A 27371-nucleotide genomic window follows, 5' to 3' on the forward strand; every position below is an offset into this window, starting at 1 on the left:
GGGCACAACATGTTTAATAATTAATGATAACATAAGGATAATATGGCAGATGATCTAGGTGAAAAGGGACAGGCAACATCAATACTGAAATGAATTTATCCAATGTTTTTATTAGCAATTTAGACAACAGAAACAGATGCTGGTAACAAGTTAGGAGGCATCATCAATATAGACCATGACATAAAAGCTGCTGGACCAGAGGCCAGAACTAAGCCTTGCTTGGAGTGCAGATGAAGGGGAGAAACATCTTACAAATTTGTATTGGGGCTAAATAAATTATGCTTGGGCACTAATTGGAGACTGAAATTTAAAAGTGTGCAGTGTTTGCATCATTTTTCTTGGAGACCAATATTAGGCAGGTGGTCTCTCTGTTGGAGACTAAGTAGAGAGAGGCAAACAATGAGCTCTTATTCTATCACAGCTACACATAAAAATTGGCAAAGGAAGTACATTGGTTTCAATAGCTCTACACCGAGTGTAACTTGGGCCACATCTGCGCTATATATTTAAAGCAATATTTTACCACTTTAAAGAGTCATGACTTCCCCTAAAGAATCCTGGAGCACAAAGTTTGTTATGGGTGCTGATAGTAGTTAAGAAACTCCTATTCCCCTTATAGAGCTACAGTTTTCAGAGTGGTTTAACAATCAATTCCTCTAAGCCGCTTTCCATGGAACTCTGAGAATTGACTCCTAACTACTTTCAGCACCCTGAACAAACTACAGTTCCCAGGACTCTTTGGGAGAAGCCATGATTCTTTAAAATGGCATGGTACTGCTTTAAATATATAGTGCAAATTGGGATTAACATTGGATATCACCAGTGCTTTTTCTGGGGGTACTCAAGGGTACTGGCACCTTTATCCTCCCCCCCCCCCATGTTAAAAGTGTGGCACTTACTGTAACAACTTCATTATGAGTACTGGCACCTGAAGCACTATTTCTGGGTTAGCGGAGTCTGTAACCTGAAGCGTATGTAAACTGAAGCGTATGTAACCTGAGGTACCACTGTAATGCAAAAATATGAGTCTGTTACAAAAGAAGGTTAGGCTTATTTAATAACAGAGGGCATAGTCCATTTCACAACCAAGCTTTTAGTGTCAGTTTTTATTGCCATAATGTTGGCACACTGAAATATTTATTTTATTTTATACCTTCCATTAACAAAAAGACAGTGAAAATAAAAAGGACTTTGACTAGCACCAAAAAGGCAACAACACAGGTGGCATGTGAGCTGTCTGTGGAGTGTATTCTGCAACTGAGCACCACCACTGAAAAGGCTCTTTCCTTAGCAGCCATCCAGAGCCCACATCACCTCACACCATTTTGTAGCAATACTTGAAGAAGGAGCTGCTCATCTAGACCATGGGTAGGCAAACTAAGGCCCGGGGGCCAGATCTGGCCCAATCACCTTCTAAATCCAGCCCGCGGATGGTCCGGGAATCATAATAATAATATTATAATAATTTATTATTTATACCCGCCCATCTGGCTGGGTTTCCCCAGCCACTCTGGGCGGCTTCCAATAGAACACTAAAATACAATAACCTATTAAACATTAATCATCAGTGTGTTTTTACATGAGTAGAATGTGTGCCACAAGGTCTGAGGGACAGTGGACCAGCCAAACCCTACACCAGCGTTTGGTCCAGAATAGGCATGCCAGGGCATGGTTAGTCACTGCAACAACCTTTTTTTAAAAGAAGAAGGAGAAGTTTATAGTTAAAGGGAGTGGCTGACAAAGCAGGTGCACGGTTACAAGTATGCATTTCATTATTTCTGCTTCTAAGAATACGTCATCTTTTTTCTTTTTCTTTTTTTTACAACAAAATACAGTAGCGCTTATTTACCATCAGCGCAGCAGAAACAAATCCTGTTTTACGCCTGACACCATGATGGTCCCGTGACTGAAATTTAAAACGCAAAACTGCATATGCTTACAGTCTGGCTGGATCTAGACACATGATCCAAGAAGCGTCTCTGTTTAAAGCTTTGCAAATTTAAACAGGGAAAACAGGTAGAGAAAAACGGGACTCCACGTCGCCATTTGGGGACACAATGTTATATCGCACACACCACGCATATCAATCGCTTTTTCTTTCCCAGTCTTGCAGAGTCCATCCAAGTATCTCTTTATTAAAGCGGGGGTGTAAATCAGCAGTTGTAAAACATGTAAAACATGACGGAGGAAGGAGATGAAATATGCGTGCTCCACGTGGCTGTCGAAAAGGGAGGGTGGGCATAAGATCATTAAGTCCGGGGTCTGAAATTATAGCTTCATCAACCACATGCCAACTCTCGGGGCGGTAACTGGGCAACAAAAAAAAGTGCCATTATGGCTTTTTCAAAAGGGATCCAAGAGGCAGCGCTCTCTTGTTGGGTGTGGCTCTTCAAGGCGCCTCCGGAGACACCGAAGCCGGCGCCCAGTAGCCAATGGGCTCCCCGGAGAGCGCGGGAAGCCAATCAGATCCCGGAGGGGAGCGTCGCTGCGGGAAGGCGCTGGGCAAAGCACGTTTATGATCTATCTCCTCGCCTTCGAGCGAGTTTCTCGCTGACAGCGGCGCTGCGCGGACGTCGGAATTCCCACCAGGAGATCCGTGGCTGCCGTGGGGATCGCAGCGGGCAGAGAGAAGGCCGGGAGAGAATGGCTCCTCCGCTGCAGGAGACCGCGTCGGGAGTGGGGTCGGGAGCGGGAGTTGAGGAGAAGAGGGCCAACGGGGGCGGCGAGGTCCGTTCCCGCCGCTTCTTCACCTGGGAGGAGATCCAGCAGCGCTCGGGTCGGATCAAGCCCGAGCGGTGGCTGGTGATCGACAGGAAAGTCTACGACATCAGCAGCTTCCACCGGCGGCACCCGGGAGGCTCCAGGGTGATCAGCCACTATGCCGGGCAAGACGCCACGGTGAGAGTGGTGTGCGGGTTGTGCTCCTCTTCCTCCTCGGGGGGGTTGCAGGTCGCGGCGGGGAATCCCTCCTAGCCCTGGATTACCAAGTGCGCAAGGCGGAGATGCGGATTACCAGTCGCTCTTTCCTGGGACCGGCAACTTTTGGGATGGTTCTAGAACGGAGTTATCCTGGTGAATGACACGGGATGCGCGTAGAGGTCGTGTGAACGTTTCAGCTTGGCAATAGTTGGCCCCCCTGCCCTGACGGTTTCTTCCTGGCGCTCTCATAGCTGGTGCTTCCCTCCTCAGGAGGGGATGGTCTCAAAACTACCTGTCAATATCCTTTTGCTGCGTCTTTGCCTTTTATTTCATACTTGCTAATTAGCTGTTACTATTAAGGCCTCAAGCGTAGCATAATGAGTTCCATATCAGATCAATAATGTGTAGGTTTATCTCGGTCCAGCGGAAACGAGCAGGCACTGCACAGGCCTTTCTTGTGCTAGGCCTGCCTGGGAGCCCAGGGCCTTTCCAACATGCAGGCCCAGCAGCGCCCACTGCTCCCCCCCCCCCCCCCCAGATAAGGTGCTGGCCCCATGTTCACCTTTGGTCAGTCTTCATTGAGCCACTAAGGTTGGGGGAATCCTCTTCCAGGGCCCCTGTGGGGCAGTGTGAGGGGGCACCTATCTTTGGGGTGGGGTGGGGCAGCTCATAGACCAGGGGCAGCAGCAGTGGCTGTCTAGAGGACTCCCAAGGAGAGTGGAGAGAAGGCTGAGGGAAGACTCCACAAGGGAGGGTGTTTGAAAAAGGGTGAGAGGCTGCCAGGTCTGCAGGCAAGGGGTGACATAACTGGGCTCCTGAGTCCCACAGAAGTGCTGCAGAAAGAAGGTAGTTGGTCAAGGGAGCCGTGAACTCAAAAAAGTTGAAAACCTGTGCATTTTGGCATTGAGTTACCTATAAATAAATAGTTTTCTTCTCATCAAATATATGAAGATTCACTGTCAGCTTCCCTGAGTCCTACATAAAATAAGCCTAATCCATCCTTGGAAATATGCCAGCCACATTTACTCATCATGCAAATTTTTCTAGCCCACCAGTCCATGTGTGTGTCTGTGTGTTAGTTATATGTGATCCCAAAGATAAAAACTGACTTTTATAACAACTCTTGGGTTGTGTGGAGGTGTGTGTGTGTATATATATAGTAGTTTTCATTTATATACATTTCAGTTAGTTGTTTTACAATAGTTGTAACATTTAAAACCTCAATTTCCTTCCTTCTCTTTCTGCGGTTCCTTAAATTTATTTTCATCATTTCCTGCATATTCTAAATTAACTTATTCTTTTATTCATTTATTTTAATTATATATTCTTTCGAAACTGCAGGTTATTTCAATAATCCTGCCAATGTCTTTATCTGTTTACAATTTTTTTTGTAAATATTCAATAAACCATTTCTGTCCTTTTACAAAAAGTTTGTTATCTTGACTTCTTATTCTTCCGGTAAGTTTCACTATTTCTGCATAGTCCTGCATGGAGATAATTTTAATTTACCATAGGTGATAAAGCAAATATTTAAAAGCCTGGTTTCTTGCCTATGTGCTGATTGTTGTGGAAGGAGGCATGCGGCCACACATATAAGAAATGGGTGTAGCATATATACATGTGCATACAGGAGATGTTAAATCATCACACTAGTGGTGAGAAGGATGCTAATAAATAAAGAAATGGGTTGTGAATGAATGACCATATATGTGTAGTAGAAAAGATGTTACTCTGTCTCTTAAAATATTGCATTACTGTTAAGCATTTAAGAAGTATACATGTACCCACAGAGCAGAGAGATCAATGGAATGGAAAAGACGACACATCTTAAGACCCATAGATGCAAAGTCAAGAAAAGATTAAATACTTTTGTCTAGTATAGTATATGAGACCTGTGCTTAGGCTGGAGATACGTCGTGTCTGTGATATAAAGGGAAGGGATTTAAGAGTTGTTTCATCACAGTACAAAATTCCTACATAGAATTTTATGTTGAATAGAATGCACAAGACAGGTCCCCCCCCCCCCCATGCACAACTGTTGAGAAACTACCCTCAATTGCAGGGTGAATGAAAAGTAGTGGAGAAAAGAAACAGATACTGGACCTGGAAGTAACACAGGCCATGTTACCTTACACACTAGCATGAAAACAACAGATATGAATGTAGATGAGGTGCACAGCCAACACTCCTTCAACCCTCAAATGAAAATGGGTGCAAATAAGCTGTGTAGCACATGCAGCAAGTTCTTTGTTTTGAAGCTACTTTTCATATCTCACTTCTGCCTAGATGTATGCTTGCCTTTCATTCCATCCCAATTTCATGCTTCTTTTTCTCTCCCAGGATGCATTCACGGCATTCCACCTTCATAGGGATTATGTAAGCAAGTTCTTGAATCCCTTGCTGATAGGAGAATTGGCACCAGATCAACCTAGCTCTGAGTCCAGCAAAAATGTAAGTTGGGCATGGGAAACAATTTATATGTCTATCATTTTTTTACCTTTACACTGGAAGAAAGCAGGGAAAACAGAATTCCATTCCGCATTGCATATCACTATATGGTGCACATAATATTGCACCACTAAAGAGTGGTTTATGTTCTCTTGTCAGCAGAGGGGACGCATCTCATCTGCATTTCAAAACAGGAAAGCTAAGACTACATTGTGACTGAGAGCTCATCCACACTTCTGGTTGGTCCATGATTCCTAGGGTATGGGTCCAAGAGGTTTTTCTTTCGTCCTGCTGCTTTACTGTTGAATTGGAGCAAACATCAGTTGGGTGTTCTGTGGATTGACGTTTGTTCTGATTCAGCAGTAAACAGCGGAATTTAAGAAAAACCTCTCTGACCTGTGTCTAGAAGTCATGGACCAAACGGAAGAAGTAATGGGACAAATGGAAGTGTGAATGAGCCTTCAGACAGTATGGCAAACACCCGAAATAAATAATATTTCCTGTTTTCTCCTTTAACTAGGCTTACAATCCATTCCTATCCCTCATTATGTAATGCAGGTGTCAGGGAACCTTTGCTCTTCCAGATACAGTGGTTAAGAACTTAATTCATTCTGGTGAAACTGTTCTTAACCCAAGGCACCACTTTAGCTAATGGGGCCTCCTGCTGCTGCTGTGCCGCCATGCAATTTCTGTTCTCATCCTGAAGCAAAGTTCTTAACCTGAGTTACTATTTCTGGGTTAGCGGAGTCTGTAACCTGAAGCGTCTGTAACCCGAGGTATCACTGTATTGCAGGGCTACAACTCCCATCATCCCCAGCAAGCATGGCCAATGGTCAGGGATAATGGGAATTGCACTCCAGCAACATATGGAGGGTCGTAGATTCCCTGCTGACCCACAGAAGAAAGAAAATTAATATGTTTAGATCTCTTATTGAACAAACTCATCTGTGAACTAAAATTCACAAGAGAATCTTCCTTGTTGCACTTTACTACGTAAGCTGTAAAAAAAAGGTAAAGGACCCCTGGACAGTTAAGACAACTTTCCGGGTCATGTGGCCAGCATAACTAAACTACTTCTGGCACAACAGGGCACCATGACGGAAGCCAGAGCACATGGAAACGCCATGAACTGCTAGGTTGGCAGAAGCTGGGACAGAGCAATGTGAGCTCACCTTGTTGCGCAGATTGGAACTGCTGACCTTCTGATCAGCAAGCCCACAGGAAGCCTGCACTTCCCTCAGTCGCTTTTTGCCTTCTGTTATCCAACACTTTTCAAAGTTTGTTTGCTACACTTAGGGGTATAACTAACTAACTAACTAACTAACACACACACACACACACACACACAGAGAGAGAGAGATTTGGGGCTACAATGGCCAAGCCAAAAGTTGTGGCCACCTTACAATCTGGATGCAGACAAGCAAGCATTTCCATAAATCAGCAAAGGCATTTTCCACCCCTGCACCCTCCTTTCCTTTCCAGGAGGCAAGGGAGAGGTGAGCATTCCAGCTTTGGCTGATAATGGGGGAAGGGGTTCAGTTCCACCTAGCAGCTGCTGCAGGAGTCTCCCTCTCTTCTCAACTTCTCTGTTCTGCAGGAAAGAGGCAGGGGAGCCTGTGGGCTTCAGCTCATGTTGATAGTGAACCCCTGCCACTCTGCCGAACAGTAGCTGCATCTGCCTCCTCACCTTCTTTTCCTGCGAGAAAGGGAGATTGTGGAGGGTGGTATACTTCCAGCTCCTCACCCTCAGCTTTCCTCCAAAACTTGCATCTGGTGAGGATGCGGGAATCACTGTGGATCTGCCATAATGACGCTTCCACATCTCTGCAGCTTGAATCCTGGGAAGAAGGCTCATCAGAGAGCAGTACCACGGTTCATACAGATAGCGTAATTGTCAAAGACTGGTTGGTAAATGGTGATCTAAAGAATGGGAATGAACTTCTGGAAACACTACAATTGTAACAGGGAGACTACATGGGCTCCCCGGCCATATATTTCTCCAAAGGCTTATAAGCATTCATGTTGAGAAGGCGAGAAGACTTTTAATGGCATAAACAGTGGCATAACCGAGCCTGTGCTCAGGACAGATGACAGTTTGTGGTCTCTCTTCACTGCCACAACTCAATGTGCACAGCTGGAAGCTTCTCCCTGTGCCACAGGAATCACCAGAGGATTTAGTGATGCGGCTAGTACCGTGGAGAGCAAGTATGGGGGACTTGTGGTCCTCCAAATGTTTTTGGACTCTTAACTCCCATCATCCCTAGCCAGTGTGGCCCAATGGATGATGGGAGTTGGAGCCCAACAACACCCGTAAGTGGCTGGCGCTCTTTCTCCCTGTTTTCATTTGATGCATTCCAATGTTGTGTGTGTGTGTGTGTGTGTGTGTGTCTGGGACAACTGGTTGCTATTCTTTGTTTCCCCACAGAAATTGCTAGTAGAAGATTTCCGGGAGCTGCGGTCCACTGTTGAGAAGATGGGACTTCTGAAGCCCAACACTCTTTTCTTCTTCCTGATGTTCCTTCAAATCATGGTGCTGGATGCTGCTGCCTGGTTTACCATCTGGTACTTTGGATCATCCTTAGTGCCGTTCTTTGTGGGCGTTGCACTGTTTACCACCGCTCAGGTAGAATGTCAGAGACACCATTCCATCTTCGAAACTGTTTTTTTTTACACATTATTATTTCAAAAATACCATGGGGTTCATGAAACCAGAACACAGCCCAATGCAGCTAGCTCTTCACAGCACACTTGGGTTTGGGGTTGTTTGTTTGTTACCACAAAAACCAAAGCTATTTCCTTGTGCTACATTATAAAGTACTTGTGGAACTCTGGAAAGTCTCTAGAGAACTTTGCTGTTTGAAAATCCGTATTCAGACAGGGTAGTTTATCCATGCACTTATAGTTTAATAGCCTCACCAAGAATCAGACACAAAATCTGTTTTCAGTTTCATGGGTCAACCCTGGTAAATATGGGGGTGTTGTTGTTTCTGCATGGGCATAATCTTAGTAAAGAAGGAAAAGCCTTCTAGACCTTTCTAGCACCTATTACATCCCTTATGCCAGCTTCTTTGACCTAGGGAGTCAAACTGCCCCGTCTTCCAACAAACAAAGACGCAATATACACAGACTTAGAGCCTATTGTGTAAGGCAGAGGTGAGGAATCTGTGACCCTCCAGATGTTGTTTGACTTCAGCTCCCATCAGCCCCAGGGACTTGAATCTTTCAAGAAAAATAGTCTAGGAGCCCCTAAAAGCTTTTATGGAGCTGTGGCATTGGATTGTGATTAATAGATATATTTAAATAGCATGATTGAATATACTTACACTAGTTTAGAAAGGGATCATGGGGCATGGGCTGTAATATTAGAATTAAAAAGGTCAGGAATTAATGCTGGAGCCTGTTGTGACTATTTTACTGCTTGCTGATAGGGAGAATAATATTTGTGTGTGTGTTTTGGTACTTGTATTTTTTAACTGCTATGTGAAGAACAAATATATTAATCACTTTCATTGATTCAATTTGTGTATTTAATCATTCAAAAGGGCATCCCCAATTAGTTGAGAAATTCTTTGCCTTGGTTCAGATCAGCATCATATAGACAATCTTCAGGCCTGTTAGCTCCACCCTCTGCTTTTCTGGTACAGCTGCAAGGTGGAAATAAGAAGCTTTTGTCTTTAACCTTAGTTTAGTGTTGTGTTCATGCCAGGATAAACTGTGGTTAGTCTGAACTATGGTTACCTGAAACAAGCCAGACTCCAACCATAGTTTATGAAGTTGGCTTTTTTCAAAATCATAGTTAATAACAGACACAACACTAAAGTGCCATTAATTGAAAACAGAATTAAAATTATTCAGTCTCATCTTTGTGGCCATGCCAGAGCAGGAGAGATGAGAGAGAAGCAAGTAAGCCCATGGCTTGAGGAAGTACGTAATCCTTAACGACATATTAGCATTACATCCAAACCAGGCCATAGTGTTTCCCAGCTATTTGGGGATTCCATTTGAGATAATTAAAGCCTGCAACCCTAAAAATAATTGCCTTTGGCATGGATGATTTCCTGGGACTTCGTTAAAATAAGAGTAATTGCATTGTTTTCATTCTATGTTTAGTTGTTGAAATAAATTAAAAAATTGCCCAGTAGCATCTTAGAGACCAACTAAGTTTGTTCTGGGTATAAGCTTTCGTGTGCATGCACACTTCTTTAGATATGCACACGAAAGCTTATACCCAGAACAAACTTAGTTGGTTAATTTTTTTATTTATTTTGACTGCGTCAGACCAACACGGCCACCTACCTGAATCTATGTTGTGCAATGGATCTGAGTTATGTTTTCTAAATGATCCTCTTATCTTACAGAATCAAATGTCCTGGTTGCAGCATGACTTGGGGCACCTTTCAGTCTTCAGCACATCCACATTGAACCACTGGGTTCACAAGATCTTAATGGGCACAGTGAAAGTAGGTATATTTCCCCTTCTGAGTGGAAGCTGTCCTTTCTGACAGCCAGTGAGTTTGACTTCTGCTCTGTTTTCAACCCTGTGTTCTCCTCTCCTATAGGGAATGCCAGCCCAGTGGTGGAATAACCTGCATTTCCAGCACCATGCCAAACCCAACTGTTTCCGTAAAGACCCTGATCTCAACATGCACCCCTTGGTGTTTGCTTTGGGGAAGAAGCTGGCTACAGAGGTACGTTTGCAAGGTGTATGCTACTGAAGGGTTGCTTAGGAAAGCAGCCAGAAAGAGTGGACAGCCAAGAATAAAGCTATTGGGCAGCTTACATGAGACAGCCATGATTTTCAGCAGGAAAACGTCAGCATGAAAAATATAATAAATTGTATAAAATATAAAGATTACACACACACACAATTATAAAGACAAATAATATATAAGCATGATATATAGGAGATAAAATATTGACATGTTTTCAGACCTTATTTCCTTTACCTACACTAACAAAACTGTCTGAAGGGAAAGAAAAAGAAATGAAAACTGAGTAACTATACATTCATATAGAAGCAACATACCACCAACATTTTGTATAGATATAATCAAACTGAATGTCCATAAAGAAAGTATTTCTTATTTCTTATGTCTTAATTTTTCATTCTTAGCATAACTTATAATTTTACGCTTGGTTAAAAATTATTTCAAGTTGCTCAGTTACTGAGAAGTAAGTCCTCTTGAGTTCAATAAGACTTATTTCCAGGTAAACGTGTACAGGAGTAAGTCCCATTGACTTCAATGAGGCATTTTAGGTTTTAGTTTTAGTAGATATGCAGAGGATTGTGATATAAAGGGGCAACACCTGAATTTCCTAATAAGCCAAGTACCTGCTTTCCTGTTTCTATGTTCTGTGTGTCTTCCGAGCTCCTAGTTTGGATTGTTGATTTGAATGCTGCCTACATTTTTATGATATGTTGTCCATCAGGAAAGAAATATATAATGGGGTCAGGAGGGTACAACGGGCCCTAAGCAGAGAATGATCATTCATGCTCTGAGGGTCCTGGCTGGACGAAAGACAGGCTTAAAGTGCAATAAATAAAATAGCTTTTGGGGGGCAGATCATCCCAGTTGGCCTCTCTCTCTTTTGTTTATGGTAACAAGGATGTGTAATTTCATAAGTTCATGACCCAGCCTTGGTTATGATTTTTATTTCCACACACCCCATTTTATGATGAAGCCCAGGGGGATATGGGAGTTAAGGTGCTAAGTATATTTTATTTATGTAGCAGCTGTCACCTAGAGACTGAAAGAATAGGCGATAGGTGATAAGGTGGGTGTCTATAGCCTGAGTGAGACGTTGATACCTCTTCCTTCACAGCTCGGGTTGCAGAAAAAGAAGTATATGCCTTACAACCATCAGCACAAGTACTTCTGGCGTGAGTATCTTTGTCCCTGAAAAATGTCACAAGTTTCCACTCCTTTGTCACAGAGCTTCTCATTCCTGAAGATACTTTTCTAAGTGAAATAGTGTGAATATCTGCTGGATAGAGAGTCTTCTGTCAAGGGACTTGCGCTTGATGGAGTCCCTGATCCACCTCCCCAAGAGCCAGATCTGCCACAACTCATCAGGTCCAGCCAGGGGCAGGGCAGGGCAGGGAGCAGCTGCTACCACAAAATCCTAACGAAGGGCTCTTGGAGCTCATGAGTTTAAATTCCCTGGAGGAACCAATCAGAGAGAAAGGGGAGAAAAGTTTCCTGAGAAGGGAAAGATGGGCCCAGAGGCCTAAGGAGCTTTCATCTCTTGGTTTCCTGAGAGGTTCTTTCCCAACTTGCATGAAGTTACAGAGAGCTTTGAATAGGGGAATCCCCTGTCCCCCTATATAAGGGAACCTGGCTACTGGGGTGCCCCAAAGAGGATCTTGTGCCATTTTGGTTTTATGTAGCATTATATTTATATCCCACCTTTCCTCCAGGGAACTCAAGGTGGCCTACAGAATTCTCCTTCTCCTTCTCCCCATTTTATCCTCACAACCCCCCTGTGATGGAGATTAGGCTGAGAATGCCATAACCTCTAGATCTCTCACTTCCCAAGCTCTGTAGCTCAGGAAAGGGAGCTATTGGGGTGTATGTTCATTCCTGTTGAACTGAGCCCTTGATGTTTGTCTCTGACGTCTCTGGGGGTGACCCAGGCTCTGAGAAAGGTGAGGTAGAGTCTATGAAAAATGAGTTGTTTCTGCTCTGTTAGACCTTTGGAATCTGGCTTTACAGGGGCCTGGGCCTGTACCCAGCACTAACCTTCAATAAACTTTGAGCTGATGTACTTTCCTTGTCTCATTGTTAGTTGGAGATGGCTTTTGAGCTTCATCTTCTCTCCCCTGCTCCCCACGGACCACAGAGCATTCAATGTGCCCCTCTCTCAGGACATTGCCATACATAGAAAGGGCACAGGTTATAGAATCCTAGCCAGCAGAGTTTGAAAACCAGAGAATATAGGATAATAGCACACTGCTTATCTGTTGGGCCATAGGGTGAAAGTGAGATATAGCAGTACGATCAGCAAAAAATTGAGAATAAAAATGTATAGCTTAAGAAGAGACATTTTAGACTATGCATTGAGTTGCTTTAACCACACTGCAGGGGAGAATTGGAACAAAGGTGGCAGAAATTTTATCTTGCTGGCCGTCAGCCTCACCCCTTGAAGCAGATAAAATGGAGTTCTCAAGTGAGGACAAATACTAGGTGGATAAGGGAAAGGCAGAAAAAAGTGAAAAAGAAGAACCCTTCTGTGAGCAAAGACAAGCAATTCTCGACTTTCTCAGGAAGATGGATGGTAGTTTGAAATTTTTATAAAGGTTGTTTTTTAAAGTCTTCCTTTTGTTTTTCAACAGTTGTAGCCCCAGCATTGCTGGTTCCCTTCTTCCAGTGGTCTGTATTCTACTTCTCATTCAAGCGCAAAGAATGGGTGGTAAGTAGTGATTGAATTTCCAAAAAAAAATCTAGATGAGCATCTTATCTGTGTTGATTTTTTCCCCTAATTCCCACCAAGAAGCAGATTTCTTTTTAATCCGTTCCACTAAAAATGCAGTTATTGCACATTATATGCATTATTATACATATTGTTACATGCAGTGCTTTTTTCCGGGGGGACGCAGGGGTACACATACCCCTAACCATTTTGTGAATCTTTGTACTTTGGTCCATTTACTGTATTTATTTTCCCAATTTGAACTATAAAATGGTGATTTTCTTCTTCAAAATGAGAGTACGCCTAAACATTTTTTTTAGGTAAAAAAGCAATGGTTACATGCCATCCCAATCTCTGCCGAGTGGTGCATGCAAATTCAGGGGTTCCAGGCACTTACCCAGGGTTTGTGTTTCCTTTTGGTGGTGCCTTTATGGTATATGGTTGGTTTATCCATATATACAACCTGAAGCCTAGATGAAGGGGCTCAGAGCACTGCCACCCCAAAAGGTCCCTGCTTCTTCCTTAGCCGTAGCCTTGCACTCAAGCAGACAGCAGCCATCATGCTTTGCCCACTCTCCAGCATACATCCCTGCTGACTCCCACGTATTGACTGGCTTCCTCTCTGAGCTCCCATTGCTTTCTGATCCTTCCTCTTAATAAGCTCTGGCCTCTACTAACACAGGGAGAGGCTGCACTCCTTTGATGTTCTAAATGGCTCATTACCTCAAATGAAATTAGGTTTTACACTTTTCAATTGCCTAGCCTTAAAGCAATGACAGATATACACCTTAGGACGTTTGCCTAGGTTAATTCACTCTTCACATATACTAATTCCAGCAGCGGTCAACACAACTTTTAAATACACACACCACTGTGTAGCAAAAAATATAACCTTTCTTTTTCTCCTTCCTTTGACAGGATCTAGTCTTGATCATTTCATACAACATCAGAGTCTGTCTCATGTACATACCTCTTATGGGATTTAATTGTTTCATGGCATACTACTGGCTCTCCAGGTAACACGAAACCTCAGAATCCTTCTCTCTGCTGAACTCTCATCTCTTTTTTGTTGATGTTTAATCTCAAATATCTATATTTTTTTATCCAATTGTGATATACTCTGAACATATGTTACTTCCAACAGTTAGGTCCTGCTAGTCATTTTAGGTTAAACGCTTTCAGGTTGTGCAAAATGGTCTTCAGTTTGCATCGCATCAGCCCCCAGACTGCAACTCAAATCTTTTGCCCCATAAATATTGTTGTGTCCTGCACACATTAAGATGCTAGCTCAACATGGCCTTTAGTTAACATTTTAGAGACATTTATAAACTAAGACACCAGAAAGAGAAGTGTTTCTCACATTTTGTTTAGAAAGCATAGCCAGTGATGGAAAGGGGTGTGGGCAAAAAAAAAAAAGTATGTGCCCTGGGCAGCAGGTGGAGGGGCGATTGCTAAATTATGGGCAATGGGCAGCTGGCTTCCTAAATTACCGGCAACGGGGAAAATAAGCACTAGCAAACACATCTGGCACTCTGCTTCCCTGACCATGGCAAGGTGCTGTGTCCCCCTCCACCACGGTCCTTCTTTGTTCCAGGGATCAAGGTGAGGAGGGGGAGGTGAGCTGTGGCACCACGGACCTGCCAGAGCTCCTAGGGTCTCAGGTCCTTGTTTCTTGTTTTCTTCTCTCCCCCGCTCCCCACACTTGATCACCGTGGCCCTGAGCAATGTGGCACAAGGAAGACCGTCAGAGATTGGCACTTCATTTCCTTCTGTGACTTGGGTGCCTGGGGATTTGGCAGAGCTGGGGAAGGCGGGAGCATCACCCGTGGCTGGCAATTGACTTGTGAGGGGATGGTTGGTAGGATGGGGGTGGAGGTAAAGAGCTAGGGGGACGGGGAGAGACAGGTAAAACCAAGTGCACCCTAGCCTGCCTGTGTTTCCATTTCTGGAAGTGCACGTCTGTGTTTGGTGTGGGTGCACGCAAACGCTGCCTCTTTGCAGCGCAAGTTGGTAGGTGCATTCAATCCAGCATCAGTGCATCTCATGTTGGCTGGGGCTGCTGTGTTTTGGGGGGCTGAGCCCTAAGCATAGTTGGTGGTGGGCCCTGCCACAGTAGAGTTGCTACTCCAAAAGCTGGGAATCATCTAAGCTAATTCTAAGCACCATGAACGGTTGTGGGAATGTAGCAGAGGAGTGGGAGAGGGACCTTACATAGGCCCAGTGGGCTTGCCAAAATGCAAGTGGGGACAGGAGGTTGCTTTAGTGTTTGTTTGGGGTGGATAGGGTAACCTGCCTTCTGAAAAAATGGAAAGGAGAAATCCCTCCTTTTCAACTCCTGGGGACAGAAGGGGGAAAGGTCAGGCCTGCCTTTGTTCTCTCATTTGCTTTCTTCTGATATTAATTTCTGTGCACCACCCTGTACACTTAGCCAAGGATCTTAGCTGCTGCCAATCAGTTTAAGCAGTCCTGAAATCCGTCGCTTAAAGTTCACAATCAGGGAGGCAGGGCAGTCTTTTGCACTTGCGGATCCGGGACTGGGCATAGCTGCAGGCTAAGTAGCACAAATGATTGCGTTGCTTCATTTGTGAAATACTTTACTTAGTACTCAAGGGCCAAGTAAATAAATTGGAGATGGGGGATTGACAGCAAGTTGGCTTACCACCACATTCGACACTGTCACATGGATCTGCTTGTTTGTTTTTTAAAACCCACCCTTTACCCTAAAGTCCCAGGGTGGGCTACAACAATTTAAAATACATTTTAAAGCAGTTCAAAAACTTACAATTGAACATGTCAATTTCAAAAACTAGAGCAGATCCTGATGCTATATCCTTCCCTCTTACTGTATGTGAAGCAGCAACCATCAGTTGCTTCATAGATATTATTGATTTTAGGCTGTATTTCTTGTTTTAATGGATGCTCTTCATGGTTTATATGGATATTTTTTAAAATATTAAACAGATGAATGAAATGCTAGCTAGATATTTGGGTTGTGGTTTGGTGGTAAGTATCAGGCATGGCTTGTATTGCATGAAAGGAGAAATACCAAAAAGTTAAGCCAGGCAGGAGGCTTGGGTTTGTCACTGGCCACACACAGACCTCTTGTCACTTTCATCTTCTCAGCAGTGTACTTTGCATTATATGGGAAAGGAAAACATGGCAGCTAAAAGAGCAGCTTTGCCCACATACTGATTTCAAAATAGTTTTTGCAGGATAAATTAGCCGGTGTGCTATTTCTTTCCTGATTAGTCAACATCAGTTCATAGTTAGTCAGCATTAGCAAATAAAATTTCCTCTATTACTTTACATGTAAGCTGCAATGCCAAGGATATAATTTCCTATATCTTTTGTGGATCTGGTTTTTAAAAAGCAATTGTTACACTGCCTACTTTCCAGTCCTGTGTTATTTGCCTACTCAGGAAAATTTCTAAGCAGTGCACATAATAAAATAATTTTCAGTAAACCCCTCAAAGCCCTTTAAATAATTATCAATATTTAACAATATGGACAGAGATTGTATCAATAAGACAGAGATAACAGTGTTTTATACTGCTTTTTGATCAAGCTAAAATTATGGTCCATTTATAGACAAGTCCAGCATTGCAGTGGGTTTGACTTAGACGACCCATGTGGTCCCTTCCAACTCCACAAATCTAAGTGACACAAATGTCAGAAGATCAGCAATTTCAGCTTGAATTCTTCAAGATCTTGGGTTAATTCCTTCCAAACACAGGGGTTTATTTAGTTTGTCAATAAATCCCAGGACTTAGTCTCTTCTTGCCCCTATTTGGCTTAATTCTTTATACTCCCTCCCTTAAAAATCCAGTTCAGTCGAGTATCTGACCACTGCTTTCTTCAGATGAAAAAATATGGAAATAATGCGTTCAGCTTCACTACTATTCTCCCATAGCAGACCTTTTACTTCCTTGTTGTCTAATGGCCCAGCTATCTACCTCCTTGGCCAGTTTCCTGATTTTGAGGTATCTAAACAAATATTTTTGCTGGGCTTTTTTTAAAGCAGACACACTCTTTTTTTATTTATTACACTCCCCAAATTCTCTTTTCATTTCCATCCTTGTCGCTGTATGCTGATTATCCTGCAGTTTGCATTCCTGAGTCCTCCTCATCTGGGCAGAGCTTCATTGTTCTGAAGGAAGCTTCCTTGACTCTGCTCCTTAACTGGCAGCCTCCTGAATTTCATAGAATCATAGAGTTGGAAGAGAGTCACCTAGTCCAACCCCTTGCAATGCAGGAATCTCAGCTAATTTGATGGCGTCTTTCCTAAATCTGTGTATACTTCTTGGAAGCTTCCTTTAGTTTGGTTTTAAATAATCTCCCAAGGATTTTGGAACGATTTGAACAGCGTTGTCACCCCTTTCATCTAACTAATCCCCTTTCCCACTTGTGTATATGTTGACATAGCTGTCACTGTTCCCAGTCAGTTTAACTACCCTTATATCTTACACCCAAAGCATTTAGGATTACATCTAGCATCACCTCCCATCAGCTCCTTGTTCAATTGTTTTGAGGCACAATAATTTTGTATACCTGGAAATCATGTTTCTCCAGATTCAGCAGCAAGACATCAAGGAGGGCTTGGTGCCACCGCGTGGTTAAAGGCAGAAAAGGCAACCTTTAGGGAAGTAGAACTCCCATCAAGCAATTTCCTTTCCTGCCTTTGTCAAGCACACATTTCCAATTTCAGTTCCCCTCTCCTCAGGCATTTACCGTAATTTCCTTTTCTACCTATTTTTCCTGTCTTTTCCCCCCCTAGGTTATGTGAGGATTATTATGTCCTCCATCGTTGCAACACTTCCTCTCTCTCTTTTCCCTAATCAAGTATTTTAGTTCAGTTGCTTTTGGCTCTAGAGTTATTTATACAGCCTGTCAAATTTATACAGCCTGTCAAATTCAAAATGGGCAATTTTAGCTTTGCTTACCAAATATGAGTTGAAATAAACATACTAAATATGTTTAGGGCATTGAAAAAAAATCCCAGAACATGAAGATTTCTGGTGTGGAGGCAGCCTTGCTCTCACTTACTATGGATATTTTCTTAGGACTGCTTCGCCTATTCTAGTAATAGAGCAATAGAGGTACAGATTTAGTGCAAAGTATGCCATGAAGTGGGATGAGGGTGGCGCTGTGATCTAAACCACAGAGCCTAGGGCTTGCCGATCAGAAGGTCGGCGGTTCGAATCCCCGCGACAGGGTGAGCTCCCGTTGCTCGGTCCCAGCTCCTGCCCACCTAGCAGTTTGAAAGCACATCAAAGTGCAAGTAGATAAATAGGTACCGCTCCGGTGGGAAGGTAAACGGCGTTTCTGTGCGCTGCTCTGGTTCGCCAGAAGCAGCTTTGTCATGCTGGCCACATGACCCGGAAGCTGTCTGCGGACAAACGCAGGCTCCCTCGGCCTATAGACTGAGATGAGCGCACAACCCCAGAGTCATCTGCGACTGGACCTAATGGTCAGGGGTACCTTTACCTTTACCTTTTTATGCTATGATGTATGCAATCGGTGTGGGGCAGGGACCTTACAGTGAAGGGTGTACTCTTTGAAGTTTAAATGTGTACCTGTTTCTATTTTAATATGTAAAGTGGTCCTCAGCAAACAGCTTGAATATGGCTGTGATGGATTTTACCAGACAAATCCCAGATCAACATACCAAGTTAAGTAACAAGATGTGTTTTTTGTGTATGACAATGCTCTGTATGAACCAACCCGGACCCTGCAATCATCAATTGAGTCCTTTCGCTTGGAGGGTGGCAACACGAGAAAGGGCCTTTTCTGTTGTGGCTCGCCACTTGTGGAATGCTGTTCCCAGGAAGGCTCGTCTGGTACATTCATTAGATATCTTTAGACTCCAGGCAAAAACATTCTTCTTCTCCCATGCCTTTGGCTGACTGAACAATCAATGTCCTTTTATTTTATTTTTTTTTTTTTTAAATCATATTTATTAGAATTTCAAATAATATAAAAATATAACAGAAAAGAAAAGATAGAATACATTTAGAGCCTTACTTTCGTTATCTTCTTTCTAGGACTCCCTCCTCCCCCCCCCCGACTGTATTCCCCTTTCATTAATTTGGTTCCACAAGCTCTCACTCCCAGTTTAAAACTTAATATGTTTAACCCATTAACCAATTTAAATTATACAATTTTATCATCATCCCTCATCATTAACAGAAAAAGAAAAAAGATTTTTCCCCAAGATCAACCCCCATTTCCTTCCACGAATTCCCTTTTTTTTAAACATGCCAAATCAAAATACCATGATATACAAAAGTTATATAAAGAAATAGAAGATAAAAAATATAAGAAGGTTCAAAAAGATGGTTACATTAGCCTTTGGATTCCAAAACTCCCCCTTCCCTTCCCCGGTTTGAATTCCACATGTCCATCAGTCTATATGTTGTCAGCCTGGAGGTCTCAAGTCCATGGCCAGATTTTTCCCATTCCACCTTGCCGGTTTTCTTTTAATTTATTTATTTTAATAATGTTTAACTTCAAAAATCCAGTCTAATAGAGGCCTTTAATTTCCTTGGTCTTTGCTGCTCCTCCCATTGTTCTTTCCGTGTCGTAGTTAGTCCTTTGTTCTTTTTATTCCTTACTTTCTCAGGTTTCTTGTCTTGTTCAGCTGCTAAAACGTTCTTATTCCGAAATCTGGTATCTCTACAGAGGTTTGTTGTTCAGGAACAAAAACTTACGTCCAGTCCCTTCCTTTCTTCAATAGAAAATTCTAGTGTCTCCTTTTAATGTAAACACCTCTGTAGACAAAATACTATGTCAGTTTTGCAGCTTTCCCAGAAGATAAGTCCTGTGCGAATCCCAGAGTGATTTTCCACGTACGACCACTTGTAATGTCCCGAAACCCCTCTAGGGGGATTGTAGTAACTTTATATCCTCTAATCCAAAAGTCAAATTGTTGTTCCTTATTTTCCGACAGTTTATATCCATATTGTGTCAAATTGTAACAGAATTAGCCAGCAAAGTCCTTGTAACAAAGTCCTCTTTATATTCTCCAACTTTGACAGCTACTTTGACAGCTGTCAAAGTCTCCGTCTCTCTTCGCCAGGCTCTACGAATCGCCCCGGTTCCCAGGGGGGGTTGCATTTTCCCTCTCACCCTCCACTCTTCTCCTCCAGCACAATTCTTGTAATTTCCCATCGTGGAATTAATGATTTTTGTCAGCAATAAACTTCTCTTTCGATCTTGGTTACCCAGTCCTTGTTTTAGAATGTTTACAATCGGGGGGGGGGACTGACTTCCTTTTTAGATCCCCCCCGCTCGTGCCGAATCCGAAAAAAATTTCTTTTTTTCTCCTTTTGTACCCGGTTTCCCAATTACTCACGGGTTGTTGTTGATAGTCCGAATTTCCAATGGAAGAAGTCAGCGCTCTCCGTCGAATGGCATGCGGCTGCGCTCGGCAGGGGAAGCAATGGACTCAAAGCACCACGCCACTCCCCGGCACCCGATCCGAAGCCTTTAAAAAGGCTCCTTCACGAGTCGGGAGGGCGCTAGCGGTGCCAGCCGAGTCCCCATGTCCACGGGCTCCGTGCCCGTGGTTTTTGAGGGTCCCCGCGTCGCCGGCGCGGTAGGACCCAGCCCCTGCCGAGCAGACTCCCTCCGGAGCTCGGAGGGAGTCCGCCATTCGGCGATGGCGCCAACCCGGAAGTGAACAATCAATGTCCTTTTAAACTGGAGGGGGGGATATTGTTTTGTTTGTTACTATGTTATGCATCTTTGTGTTTTTATATTGTAAACCACTCTGGTCCTTGGATGGATTGTGCTATAGAAATTCAATAATAATAATAATAATAATAATAATAATAATAATAAATGCATTTGACTTGGCAGGTATCTAGAGTCCACTTGGTTTACTTGGGTTTCACAAATGAATCATATCCCAATGAACATTGATTATGATAGAAATATGGACTGGGTGTCTACCCAGGTAAGACAATTTCTTATTGTTCAAATAATTAGTTTCTGGTGTTTTATTGTGCGTGTGTTACGCAAAACGTTATTGGCACAAAACTGGTGCATTATTAGTGGCTTTGGCTTGTTCCGCAGTGTTTCCCCAATGCTACTACATTATTTCTGTCTAGAGGGGCAACTGATCAACAAAAGTGGGACAAAATAAAGCAGAGCATTTGTGGCTCAAAAAGTTACTGGAACTATGGTATATGCACTGACTGGAAATGAAGCAATGTGACCACCCCAAAACATTTGGAAGCGACGCAAACGATGTTGAAAATGAGATCACGTCTGACCACCCCAGTAACATCATGAACAAAAATAATCATGAATGCGCAGTGGAAAGGGTGTCTGAAGGGGCTCTGAGAGTCATCACAGACACTTTTAGACTAGTGATGGTGCAAAAGACAAAAATATGGAGGGGTGGTTGGGTACTGGAATACAATATAGCTCCAGTTTGGCAAGTCAAACTGAATACCACCCCCACTCATGCTTCGGCTGTGCTTCTGACCGCACAGAAGTTTTTAATGTAGAGTCAGACAGGGATTCATTCATGCATTTGTTAAAACATCCTACCTTTTGTATTTACATCCTACCTTTCCATTATATATAGAAATGTCCAAGGCAGTCTAACAAAAGTTTGAAAGCAATCAGCTCTTTTTTTATTTTTAAAAAGCAACCTTCTCCATGTTCCCCCACCGAAGGAAGTACAGCAGACACCTGCTAGGGACATGGTGCCTTCAGTGGTGGAGCCCCCAGGGAGGCTTGTCCTGTGCCTACAACTATGGTCTTTTTAGCTGCAACCTGAATATCTTCTCGTTCTCCCAAACCTCTTAAATTACAATTTTAGAATTTGCACAAAGTTCCCCCTTGCGGACTTAAATTTAGTTGGCTGCTGTGTTTTTATACTGATTTTTGTTTGGCCTTTTTTTTGCTGGGCTTTTTGTTTTTGTGATTTGTTTTTTATCTTGTTTTAGTGTTTCTAGTGAGATTCTGTATTGTGTTGTATGTGTAAAGAATTTGGGGAACTTGGTTGAGTAGCATATAAGTAAAATGAAAAGAGCACAGAAACAGAAAGAACTGATTGCAAATCCAGAGGAGCCAGGGAAAGTCGGGTCTAAGGCCAAAACCAGAAAGATATCCAGGTGGCATTGAAAAATCCTCAGCCTCTTGCCAGTTTTCCCTGCTGCGAGTTTTCCTCCCCTGTCCCACAAAGAGGTAGCCAGCATGGTCTTCTCCAGCTGACAGTTCCCATCATCCCTGATCATTTATCATGCTGGCTAGGACTGATGGAAGCTGGGAATCAAATAACACCAGAGATATCTTAGTGTATGTAGAAAAGTGAGGTGGGGGGGATTATTGGCAGGGGACTGGTGTTGCTGGGCAAACTCCTCCAGACAGTCTTTTAGAGCTTAGGAGTACTTTAAAATGTAAATCTCAAGCTTTTCTGAGAGGTCTTCTTTTTTAAAACAACAACTACTACAAAAGCTGAGCCAATTGCAAATTGGGATGGAGGATATTTTGCCCATTTTTATTTCTGTGGGAAAGGAATGCTAAGGCAACTCCCAATTTATGTGGGGGATGTGTTCCGTGTCATGGCATGCAATGGCGGAGGGTGCATAAGGCTGCTCCACTCTGCTCTGCCCTGTCCCATCCTGTTCTGTCCCTGTTCTTGTTCTGGCCACAGTGCACAGCCATGTGTCAGTTAGACACACGTAAATCAGTCGTTACCTGCAAAGCATCTTTTGGAAAGGTGGGATACCTGCCTTTCTGACCATTTCCCTTGAGAAACTGGCTGGAATGCTACTCCTGTGGGATCCAGTTGCTGCTACTTAGAGGAACATAAAAGATAACTGTGCCTCATTCAGTTGCAGTCTCTTTGTGTGAAACAAAGAGTTCCATTGTTCCACATCCTTTCTTATATTTCCCCCTGCAGCTCCAGGCAACGTGCAATGTGGATCAGTCCCCGTTCAATGACTGGTTCACTGGCCACCTGAATTTCCAGATTGAGCACCAGTAAGTAGGACAGGGGGAGCCACAAAATCCTTTGTGCATCTCCCTAGTGTGTGGTTTTATGAAATCATTGCGAGTGGGATGGGCATTCTAAATAAGAAAGAGGAGCTGATTTGACAGAACACCCTTTCTTCCCTCTGCAGTCTTTTCCCCACGATGCCTCGCCACAACTACTGGAAGGTGGCCCCCCTGGTGAAGTCTCTGTGTGCCAAGCATGGCATTGACTACCACAGCAAGTCCCTGCTCCAGGCCTTTGCAGACATTTTGCAGTAAGTATGGCAAGGGTGGTTTATGAACTGCAGTCTGGCAAGAAAAGCAATAAGGAAGTGGAAGAAAAGGGCAAAAAGTACTGGAGCCCTAGTCAGCCATTAACATTTACTAGAGCTTGTCCTATTAGTGTAGTTAAGGGCCGAGGGGAGAGCAACACTGGCTCCACCCTCTGTCTAGTGGCACTTCCAGGTGACCTGTTTAAGCATTTATTCCCATTTGTTTGAAGGGATGTTGGATGATGCTGCATCAAAGCAGGTGCTATCCCACATCTTCCAGTGCATTTCCCAATGGCTTTTCTTATCACTGAGAAGTGTTAAGAAAACACTGCCGTCTAGTGTCCAAAGGCAGGAAACTCATGAGACCAGCTGCTTCCACAAGTTGATATTCCTGTCTTTGGGCGCTAGATGGCAATGTCTCCCATCTCCCGTTTGCTCCATGGAGAACAGGATGCTGGATAAGATGGGCCATTGGCCTGATGTAGCAAGCTATTCTTATGTTCTTAACCTGAATTTGCTGGTGTGTGGTTGAATCCTACCCAAAAATAACAACCTGGCATCTAAGGAACAGTCAAATATCTGTTCTGTCCCTTCCTCCCCACCCCACCCCACCGCACTCCCCAAATCATGAACATCAAAAGAGGCTTTTTCAAACCCTTTCCTTATTAAGCTCCTCCAGGCACTCCTGTTTGCCTATGTTTTGCTTTATGCATGACACTGAACAGCTGAAGTGGAAAAAGGGAAAACTCAAGATACACCCAGTTATATAATAATAATAATAATAATAATAATAATAATAATAATAATTTATTATTTATACCCCGCCCATCTGGCTGTGTTTCCCCAGCTACTCTGGGCAGCTTCCAACAAAATATTAAAATACAATAGTCTGTCAAACATTAAAAGCTTCTCTAAACAGGGCTGCCTTCGGTTGGTCTCCTTTAGCCTCACTAGGGATGGAGGGTGGGGAACAGTTTCGGTTTGCACTTACAGGTGAAGCTCCCGATTCACACTGTCTGAAAGAGTACGAAAACTGAAACATAGCCACCCAATTTGCACTTTTCCAAATTTTGCAATGTAGCTGTTATGCCAAATACAAAATCCCATATACTGTAAAGTGTGCAATAAATGTATATGTTGGTGATTAAAAATGGGGGGAAATGCATTATAGTAAGGAAAATTGCATGCAAAGATGTTTATATTAGGCAGATTTCTGTATTAGGGAAAAATGAACATGATACAAACTATACAGGGGAACTGAAATGCATAAAATACCAGTCATATCTAAAGCCAAAGTTGTAAATTCACCTTTTTTCAGGTGATTGTTCCTAGGAAGCGTATATATTTATGCACATCAGGCATGCTAAAATTTGTATGTTAACAGTTTTCAGTACCTTCTTTTTTATTCAAAGTAAAGCTAAGGGGAATCTCGCCCTGCTGGTGCAATTATTTAGTTGAACACAGTCCCATATAACAGAAATATATGCTATTAAGTGGTCATGTTTTAAATATCTGCACATGTTCAGAAAAAGAAATCCAGTTTGAAATTGTTGAAATACAATGTTCAAACTATATTTCCTGTGGGAATATTTCATTTTGAACTCTTTCAAACGCTTAGTTTTACAGCATGGTAAAGCTAATGTGGCATACTTTTGAAGTTTAATTTTCTATATGCTAGTCAAATAAACATGGTAAATCAGAAGTGCATTGATTTAGGGCAGTGGGAACTGTTTCAGATTGAGCAACATCACTGGATATGGAATTGCTGCCTGTGCATTGATCAAAGAAGTATATAGTAGTGAAATGTAGTGGCGGGGGGGAAACCCACCTTTCACTTGCCGCATTGTCCTCTCTTCTTGTTTAATCAAAGCCCCCACTCCCTGTCTTGCAGCTCTCTAAAGGATTCAGGAGATGCCTGGCGTGAAGCATATCTGTATGGATAAGAAGCAGCAGAGACTCAAGAAGGAGGACCATGAAGATGCATCACAGACTAGAGGGCAGCTAATGTGCTATGAAGAATTTGGGGTCTGGTGGGTGAGCTAGACAAACGTTAAATAATTATTTTTGGCATGGGGTTGGGGGACTCCTGAAACTTTCCAACATCTATGCACAGTTGGGGTTTTTTGTGTGTGTGCACATGTTGTTCTGGTTGCACTGTGGCTTTTCGGGTGACAGGGTCATGGAAAGGGAAGGTCTGTGCTTCATGCAGAAGTACATCTTGCTTTTTGTTGCGTGTATGAGTTCAAAACCTCACTGTCGTCTTCCGTATGGTTGGTGAGGGATGCTTTCAGAAGAGGTGTGTTTAAAGCAAAAAGGCAGAGCTGCAGTGGGGAACTACAATGCAGATGTAATATTACTTGTGAAAGCCGCATGTTAGGGCTTATCTACACTTACTTTTCCTGTGGTCTTTTCATGCACGGTCCACACTTTAAAGCTCTGTGTTCGAATTCCCTTTCCCTTTGGAGCTTTCCCCACAAAAAACTGCTCTTTAAAGCGTAGTTGGAGCAAATGGCAATCCGCTGGTAATCTGAATCGCTGTTTATGCTGATTGAGTGTTAAAGAATGGATTTTCAAGGAAAACTCTGGGGCAAAAAAAGAAAACAGCAATGTTCAGACATGGAGCTTTTATAAGTGTTCACCTGTGCCTGGAAAGAGCAGGGCAAGAGGTAAGTGTGGATAAGACCTTAGTTGAAGGTCAATTTTAAATCTTAGCTTCAGCTGCAAGCTCAGGGATACAATTTCAGGTTTGCCTAGAGGTAAGGGACCAGATAACATAACTGAGTTTAAAGCTGAGTGTGTTCATGTTTATTCCTGTTTCAAAACGTGTTGTATTAAGAGCCGTTGGTTGCAGATGTTTTTCTTCAAAGCCTCATAATAACCAGAGAAATAGGTGCTCCTGGAGGATAATCACATGTGGTCTGAACTCTCCTCATGTACCCCTCCTCCCAAACAGCACCTGTTGTGCAAAATGACCTTTCCATGCTGAGGTTAGGAAACGTTTTCTCAGCAACTTGTATTCATCTATCTAATGTTATCACTGCCCCAACATCTTCCCAAAGGTGGTTGCCTTCGCATGGTGGCAGACCAAAGAAGTGCCTCTTCCCCTCCACTATGCGCTTCAAAGAACGCTTGAGCCTGGCCTCCAAACCAATGCCTGATCACATGACTAGCGCTCCTCTTTTGAAGGAGAGGAATTGTGTGGTTGCAATCTCAATGTAATCCGGTATTGGCATGAATGCCTCTGGTCATGGTTCTTTGAAACCACACTCTCTTACTCCATTACTACACAAAGGCCGCTGCCACTGGGAATGTGTTACCTGGGGCAATGCCTCTTGCCTGGTGATTATCTGGCAGTGTGATTGAAAGTATTAATAAGTTCAGTATTTGTTGTCTTGACCCACAATTGGAAGCATCAACCTTCTGTTGGTCCTTTAGCACAGCCCTCTTAGGATGTACACCACTTCATGTGTACATATTTGTATTTATTTGTATCTTTTAATATATTTCATAAATTTATTTGGGTCAATACGTGTGGCTGTCTTTTTTCTCCCTCTTCTTCTCATTGGTTCAAATAGACAAGAAGAGCTGACTCTAAACACATTGTATGTGGATTTGTGCATTTCTCCATGGCTGCATCAGGTTAAATTGGCATGTGGTCTGAATTAACCTCTATCATAGTGATGGGGAACCCATTCAGTGAAAATGAAGGGTAGGAAATCTGCCACTCTCCAGATGTTGCTGGACTACAACTCCCATCATCCCTGACCATTGGCTATGCTGGCAGGGGTTAATGGGAGCTGGAGTTCAACAATATCTGGAGAGTACACAGTTCCCATCTCTGCTCCAGCAGGTGGCATTGCAAGTCTCTATCAGTCCAGCATATGTAAGGTTCCACATACTATAACTGGAGATGCCAGGAACTGAATCATAGATAATGGGGATAGAAATGTAGATTTAGTTATTTGGGGAATGAGCAGGCCCATCAGATTGCAGTTTATTTGGTGTGTTTTTTTAATAAAAGGAGCAGTTCCATGTCTTTAGAGTAAAGGTAGTTCTTTTAGTTATGGATGCTGCCCTGCTGTTTAACATTACCTTATGGAATTGTACAGCACCAAGTGACTCATTATTCAAATGCATCTGTCTAAACATTCCACCAGAGGGAGTTCTTTCCTCTTGCATTCCAGTACACACACACACACACACACACACACACACAAACACACACACATCCTCGAAAGGTTGTATCCACCTTCCTTGCTCAGTGACTCAAATAAGTATGGGAAGTACAGCCTTGACCACACTTTTTTGTGCCGGGCCTGAGCTTGGTGCCCCTTCAGA

The 27371-nt window shown here is 43.1% G+C and overlaps 1 protein-coding gene across 1 annotated transcript; it reads left to right on the top strand.

Moving 5' to 3' along the window:
• The first annotated feature begins 2319 nt into the window (after nucleotides 1-2319).
• On the top strand, nucleotides 2320-26559 carry LOC308485902 (acyl-CoA (8-3)-desaturase-like). Its single transcript, XM_081022146.1, has 12 exons — nucleotides 2320-2898; nucleotides 5260-5370; nucleotides 7793-7990; nucleotides 9726-9827; nucleotides 9927-10055; nucleotides 11191-11248; nucleotides 12701-12777; nucleotides 13696-13793; nucleotides 20635-20731; nucleotides 22691-22770; nucleotides 22911-23036; nucleotides 24925-26559. The coding sequence occupies exons 1-12, from the start codon at nucleotides 2335-2337 to the stop codon at nucleotides 24974-24976; spliced, it is 1692 nt and encodes a 563-aa protein (XP_080878272.1). The 5' UTR covers nucleotides 2320-2334; the 3' UTR covers nucleotides 24977-26559.
• Nucleotides 26560-27371: the final 812 nt, after the last annotated feature.

Source organism: Podarcis pityusensis, assembly GCF_964106645.2.
Source record: "Podarcis pityusensis genome assembly, chromosome: 1".
NCBI lineage: Eukaryota > Metazoa > Chordata > Lepidosauria > Squamata > Lacertidae > Podarcis > Podarcis pityusensis.

Excerpts from the sequence above, each read along its gene's own strand:
- LOC308485902 (XM_081022146.1), top strand. The coding sequence starts at position 2,335 with ATGGCTTTTTCAAAAGGGATCCAAGAGGCAGCGCTCTCTTGTTGGGTG. Across the intron at positions 5,371-7,792 it reads GCTCTGAGTCCAGCAAAAAT|AAATTGCTAGTAGAAGATTT; the intron begins GTAAGTTGGGCA and ends GTTTCCCCACAG. Across the intron at positions 20,732-22,690 it reads TGGACTGGGTGTCTACCCAG|CTCCAGGCAACGTGCAATGT; the intron begins GTAAGACAATTT and ends TTCCCCCTGCAG.